This window comes from Brienomyrus brachyistius, chromosome 19, assembly GCF_023856365.1.
Source record: "Brienomyrus brachyistius isolate T26 chromosome 19, BBRACH_0.4, whole genome shotgun sequence".
NCBI classification, from domain to species: Eukaryota; Metazoa; Chordata; class Actinopteri; order Osteoglossiformes; family Mormyridae; genus Brienomyrus; species Brienomyrus brachyistius.
The window spans coordinates 19,775,114-19,782,156 of record NC_064551.1 but is presented as its reverse complement, the minus strand read 5'-3'; the positions used below and the strand labels follow the sequence as shown (position 1 = coordinate 19,782,156).

Sequence of the window (7,043 nt, the reverse complement as noted above, 5' to 3'; positions counted from 1 at the left end):
GCGAAGTGTCCAGTGGTTTTAAGTAATTGACGACGACACATCCTAAATATGGCAGAATTTATTAGCTGTTGTCAGAAGTTCACGTGACAGAAAATTCTTCATTATCTTCTGAACGATTGCAAGCTTCAGGCCTGTAGTGGAGGTTTGCGGTAATATTTGGTCTTTGTTTGACACCCGGTTCCCTCGGTGCGCTTCGCCAGAGCCTGTTACTCATTATGTGTGTTGCGGAACACAGAAAAAATACACTTGTGTGAACCTTTCAATGACTATGAGCAACACTTTAAACTGCATTTCAACTTGTTCTTGTGAGTCGGAGGCAAACAATGTATTTTCTGTAATACCACTGACTTGTGGAACCTGGACATAATTTGTGAAATTAAATCAAACAGTTCATGTCCTTTGTTTTCTGTGGCAATGATGTACTTCACAAGTGTCCTTGAATTACAAGTTGCCATGGAGTTGCTAAGTTCTAAGCCCATAAGCCAGTGTTTCTCAACCCAGTCCTTGGGAACACCCACAGCTGGTCTTTTGCTCCCTCCCAGTTGTCACAGGGCACATGGCTGGGCTACACCCTGCATGGGATGCCAGTCCATCAAAGGGCACTAAACTTGCCCATCTCAAAATTATTTAGCATCTCCTTTAAAATGTATTTTGAGCACTGGAAATCTGAAATCAGATTATTTTTTATCTTTAATGCTTTTATCTTAATGGACTATACTTGAAAGCATATCTTTCTGTTATAAGGTAGCGTGTGCCTAGAATTTACCTTTTTACAGAAGCATCTTTTTTGCCATAAAACAGTCATAGCTACACATGGAATTGATACATTCATTTGCACATTAAAACTGAACCGCAGTGCATCTCAGAAATTCAGTATACAAGAAAGGTTTTTTTTTTTTTTTTTTTTTTTTACTGTTAATAACCCCAAACCCCTTTTCTTTGAAAAATGAAAAGCATACATCTGAATTTGCATTCAGAAAGAGCAGAAACCCTTGGAGAAATACAGGATTTCACTAATTACTGCCAATTTGACCATGATGTTTTATGGCAAATGCTTCACTGTAGTTTTGTATTAAATTGCATGCTGAACAGTGCCCAGGGGATGTGTTATTTTTATGAAAAGGGACTAAACTGCAATATTGATAGCTTCCTGAGTTTGAATTTTGCTTAACGCCTATCAGGTTGCAGGTATATGTTTGTAAAGTTCGCATTTTCTCCCTGTGTTGCATGAACTTTCTCCAGTAGCCAAAAAATGTGGTTAGAGCTGTGTGATGGACTGGTGTCCTATGCAGGGGATTCACATAGCCCAAGACCCGGCATTAAATAGGGGTTAAACCAAAACACATTAAATATGACTCATATTTTCCTTCAAGTAAATACGTTCAGGCAGTTATTAGACATGGGCCAAGTCCACCTGCATAATTTTTGACACCAGCAGTGAGCTGCTAATTCTTTTTACAAATCCTAATTGTGATAGCGCCCCCTGCTGTCCGGCCTGCACAATAACTGCCGCGTGCATGTGGCTTTCATGTGTTCGGAATCCCGCTGTTCGTAACAAAAATAGCACCGTCTCTGGATGTCACACAGCTCAAAATGGCCAAAAACTGAAAAAGCAATACGGGGGACATTAAGTATACAACCGTCTTCCTGTTTCAAATACTGAAGGTACAATACTCAGTGTACAAAAACTGACATCTCACTCACACTGGAAAAACAATCAGCGCACTTATTTGTAAAAAACTGCACATTGGCTTTTAAAGCAGTAGTGCAAAAAGTGAAAGTCAGTGAAAACAAAATCCATAGCAATTATAACATCACACGCATTTTTATAATATTTTAGACAGGGTCCCTTTAATTTAGTAAAACCCAGCAAATCCAGTATCCTCCCTAATGCACGGCGTTATAAAAGGTCTGCTGGACGGCTGCAAAAAGCCATTGTCGCGTGAATAGTGGCAGCATTCTACTTGACGTCCTTCCTGATATCAGTGACGTAATGGTGATCCTTCCCGTAAACCACCTCCATGATTTCTATGGCCTGAGGGAGACAAGAGTTCGAGGAGAAGCAATCTGATGCCAAAAATCACCACATGGGAAGGTGGGCAAACCAAGTACATCCCATGTGATCCTTCCGTCAAGCAATTACACGACACTTAAGTAACATCCATGCAGCCACAAACGCCCCTTCATAGTATCTCATAGCATTTCTGTCAGTATTTCAAATACTATCAGAACAGGCACATGTTCCAAAGACGTCCAGTTCAGTTACACTTTAAACAACCATTTTACCATTTAATTGCCTGTGTTGATAATCTGCTTTCAATTTAAATTTAACTGCATATTGATCACAAAAAGTTTTTTTTTATACCTTTTTCAAGTGTTTGACTCCAATGGGCTTTTTCTCTAGTCCCAAGTATAGTCTTCCCAGCTTGAGGTACATGGAGGCCACATTGAGGGAGTAGGCTGGATAGTGTATGCTGAAAATGTAACGGATGATGTGATCATTACACAGCCACAAGGCGAAACTACTTACTAACTTCAGACATTAAATCCAGTTTCTACATTACACATGCTAAAGTATCGACTATGTCCATTATAAAGTATATAAAGTATATTAAACCTGTACGGCTTGATGATCTTCTCCCCGTATCTCAAGGCCCCATCCCAGTCCTCCATGTAGAGGCACACCCCCATGGCCTGGTACATCATGTGCAGCACGTACACGTTGGTGTCGTCCAATATCAAGCCCATTTTATCCAGACTCAGCTCGCACATCTCCAGCAGCTCACTAGGGGGTGCTAATGAGTCAAGGCTCAAGCATTTTTGCATATGGATTTTTTTTTAAAGTGATTTCAGATTCTAATGTTGCTGTTATAAGCTAATTAATCATGATGTCACATCTTTGTTTAAAAAAAATATTTACTATTGCAATAAGATGAAAAGTAATATATAGTGTTCAAATAACAGCAAGAGTAGTACTCAGTACTGTACATATATTGCAAAAATGTATGAATGCATGAAAATAAAGCGCTTCATTTATATGGGCATTTTTACAGTATGAATGCTCTGATTTACCAGAATGTGCCGTTATAATTTAGCTAACTTGTTGTCTTGCTCCCAAAAAATCTAAATACAGCTCAGTCAATTCCAGGTACTTCGACGTCTGGCTGGAACAAAAGTGTGAGTGTTTTTGTAGGAGTAGAAGTTAGAAACGTGGCACAGAAGAGATGAGGATATTTTTGGTGTGTTTCGCCTTCCTGAACTCCTCAATGATATTCCTGCCATATTTCACCATCTCCCTGATCGTCTCTGGCGCAGGACTTGTGCTCAGTTTTCGTATTTTCATTTTTGCTTTGTCCTGAAAAAGTTGATTGTTTTTAAACCAATTATCAGAGGAAATGTATGAAATCACAAATTGGTTGCTGATGTTACATATGAGACTTCAATCACTGTGATTTATGTAAATCAGCATTGTTGAATGTTAGTATTTTTCACAATGGCATAGCAGAGAGTTTGATATCAGGGGGGACATAAATGGTGAAATGAATGAAGCCAATTTAAATATTGGAGGGAACACCCCTCCCCCCCCCATGATTATTCAAAAAGTTAATAGTAACAGGAAGATATTTTATCAGAAGCATACTCTTAAAGTTTATGAATCATTTGGGGGCACTTTTCCTGTAATGGGAATGATTTTTAACATTATAGTTTCCATGTTATACAGTACAAGGATCAGTCTTGGTTACAGCGGATCAGTCTTGGTTACAGCGGTTCAGTCTGCTGTTGTGTGTTGCTGTAATGTTTCTCTCTCTCCACCGGAGGCAGTCCTGTACCTTGGATTTTGTGCTGCATTCTTTACAGTCACAGGTGAAGTAGTACGCATCTCTCAGTCTCTCGATCCTGTCCTCTGTTGGATAGAGCAGGTCAATGTAGCTTGTGAAAATCTAGAGGAAGAGAGACATGAGGCGGAGAATTACTGATGTTTGCCAGTGTCAAGGCAAAGCTGCAATAAATTAATGTTTGTTCAACAGAATTCCAATCAATCTCATGTATACAAAAAACATCGATATTCTATTCTGTTCTATTCTATTCTACTGTATTCTATTCAATATGTGGAAGGTAATTCATATAATATTATAAAAGGTCTGCAATCCAATGGAGATTTAAGAGATGTGTTTTCATTGAGTTCCTTTTTAGCACTAATACTTATTAATACTTCATGGTTTAAAATATAAAGTGTGATTCTCAAAGAGCAGACACCACATTAAAAAAATATCAGAGGATTCAATGGCTAATTAATACTGTTGTCCTCCAGAAATTATGTGCAATTAAGCAATTAAAGTGATGCACTATACAGGTCTCCATGACAGTGTTTAGCTAGCTCCACATATCAGAAATGCTTTGCATGCTCCTCAGGAAGCTCTACCCCCCACCCATAACCCTTCCCAATCCAAAACCCTGGTAGCTGGCTTCAGGCCTCACCTCCTCCCCTGGGTGGATGTTTGCAACAGCCCGCACCATGGCAACAGTACCACTGTAGGTAACAATCGCATTGGGGCAACAGCTGTGGTTCATCAGGGCAACGCTAGACATCCAGAGAAGGGAGGAAGAATGAAAAGAGAGAGAGCAAGTGAAAGAGAATGAGTGTGGGATCTGTACCATCCATGTCACCCTCTGACTAAAAGATCTGCCATTAGCACTCAAATGTGGAAACCTGCTTTAAGGTCCAACATCAACTTCTGAAAATGTTCACTGGGATTTTCACACCACATGTTTGCCTTTGGGTCCTACGCTTACTCTGGGAACAATGCAGAGCCCAAGTGGGACAGCTCTTCGTCCTCAACTGTGAAGCCATTGCAGTTAACCTGCAGAGGAGAAGGATGAAGTTTAGTCTGATGAATAGCGCATCCTGGACGGGGATCCGGACTGATCATGTAACTACATCACTTTCATTTTTTTCATTCTTGTTTATACTTGGGTCTTTCAGGTGTCTTGCTCCTATAGAGGAGCTTTTCAGACTTTAATTAGCAAAGCACTGATAATAATAAATGAGACTTTTTTGATCCCCATGGGGAAATTGTATTTTTATGCCTCCCTCAACTTTCTCTTTGTAGAGCAAGCTGTCCATGAAGGGCAGCCTGTTGGGGCACCCAGGGAGCTGGGGGTTAAGGGCCTTGCTCAAGGACCCGCAGACGTGCTGAGACTGGCTTTGGTTACAGGCACACAGGCTTAGCCCACCGAGTCACACGCTGCCCTATAATGACAAACATTAATAATGCTTCTGCATCCCAACTGAAGACACCTGAGGAATGGGACTCTCAGATGCATAATCCCCCAGTGTATGATGCCTGGGGAGGGGTCAGGAGGCATAGGGGGCAGGATTAATGCTATGTTCCATTTACCTCTGAGTTGGGAAGTCGGAGCTGGGAATGACGTCACACCTGAGTTCACCATGTTACAGTAAAACAAGTCAGAAAGCCATTTAGCAATACCAGTTCTAGCTAGGATCACTGTTAGCCATTGTTAGCAATATCAGTTGTTGATAATACATTTCCCAGTATTTTGCGCAAACAAACACCGTACCAACAGGTCCACAGATAGCGGTTGGACGGTGCTGTGTGTATGACCGATTTATTGAGACGCTAATAATCCATGTGCTAATAAACAGTATATAACTATAGATATAACTACAGCTTTCACTTCTGTTGATGAAAGGTGCAGCCACTTTGAATTCTGAGGTTGATGGTCGTGTAGTTTCCTCCGACTTTCGGAGTCAGAACTCCGATTTCAGGGGGAATTCCAGTTGAAATTTCCAACTAGGAACTTGGAATTTCCGACTTCCAATGGAATGCAGCATAAGGCTTTGGTGTGGAGCCCCTTTTAGGAGCTGAAGGATTCAAACAGGCAGGGGAGCAGCTGAGACCCCGGCAGCTGGTGCAGGAGGAGAACACTAACCAGGTAGCAACACTACCACTTAGCTGTTGTGTAAGTTGTGTATGTAACTAGCATGCCTGTAGCAAACATGGCCGCCAAAACTAATTGGAAGTCAAAAGTCTTGGGAGGGCACCTGAGCGAAGAGCACGGTGAGCGCAATGAGGTCGGGGAACTCCAGGTGCTTGGAGTAGAAATGGTGCAGAGCAGCAATATCAGCCTGGTTTATTTCCCTCCTCTCATTGTCCATCTCATCCAGGTCTGTGGGAAGGGCACAGTCATGTGGGTTATCCTGCTTGTCAAACTGCAGACTTAATTTGCCTTAGATATTAAACCCTGTCTTTGCGTTTTTCACTGTACATGAGGCCCTATGAAGGGCGGCAGCCGTCCATGTGAGCTGAACTTAATGGTGGAAACCTAATGAAGCTCAACCACAGGCACCGTATGACATGAGCTACATTCATAACCTAACAGACACTTCAGTGCGAACCTACAGCCCAGAGTAAAATCGTTATGCCACTAGTAAACAAACAATTACAATGGATCTCTACAGGCAGCAACTTCCATATTGTACTCAACCGGCCATATCTAGCTATGTAGCACCAACGTGAAAGGCGCAAAGACACTATTCCTCAGCGGACAGATCTGTGGGTATTCCTATTCAAATGCTCGGTTAAAGTGAAGTAGGGCTATGTGACAAAAACACTAAAATGGATAAAAACGCAGTGAGAGTCTTAAGAAACATCAAGTTCTTTAAAAAGGATATTACAGAGTCTTCTTGGTGCAAATGCAGTTAACATATTTAATATGAATGAGAAATTTTGCAGTAGTTAATCAGGCAGGTATGTATACAGACCTGAATTAGTATGATTAATATATACAGAAAAATTCTTACGTGCTTCCAGCTCTTGCACCGGTAGCAGCTTCTCTGAAGAGCTTCTCCCTACTTGTGTTTTCTGATAAAGAAAGGTTCGGTTCACTGAACATGAAAATACCACATGAACCCACCCAACCCTATTTCTCCCAAAAACACTATCTGGACAAAAGTATTGGGACGCACCTCTTAATCATTGAATTTGGGTATTTCATTCAGACCATAGACTGTCTTAAAACAC

At 41.1% G+C, this 7,043-nt stretch overlaps 1 protein-coding gene across 2 annotated transcripts in view; it reads right to left on the bottom strand.

Annotated features, from left to right (window-relative positions):
- Positions 1 to 43: 43 nt before the first annotated feature.
- The window catches only part of LOC125714480 (N-lysine methyltransferase SMYD2-A-like), a 12,015-nt gene continuing 5,015 nt past the window's right edge, over positions 44 to 7,043 (bottom strand). For both annotated transcript variants that reach the window (XM_048985136.1, XM_048985135.1), the window contains 9 exons: positions 6,824 to 6,884; positions 6,065 to 6,189; positions 4,795 to 4,862; positions 4,480 to 4,582; positions 3,831 to 3,941; positions 3,235 to 3,355; positions 2,618 to 2,792; positions 2,366 to 2,474; positions 44 to 2,035 (listed from right to left, as the gene is read on the bottom strand). In XM_048985136.1, the coding sequence (XP_048841093.1) occupies positions 1,961 to 2,035; positions 2,366 to 2,474; positions 2,618 to 2,792; positions 3,235 to 3,355; positions 3,831 to 3,941; positions 4,480 to 4,582; positions 4,795 to 4,862; positions 6,065 to 6,189; positions 6,824 to 6,884 (948 nt within the window). In that variant the 3' untranslated portion in view covers positions 44 to 1,960. The remainder of the gene's footprint in view (positions 2,036 to 2,365; positions 2,475 to 2,617; positions 2,793 to 3,234; positions 3,356 to 3,830; positions 3,942 to 4,479; positions 4,583 to 4,794; positions 4,863 to 6,064; positions 6,190 to 6,823; positions 6,885 to 7,043) is intronic.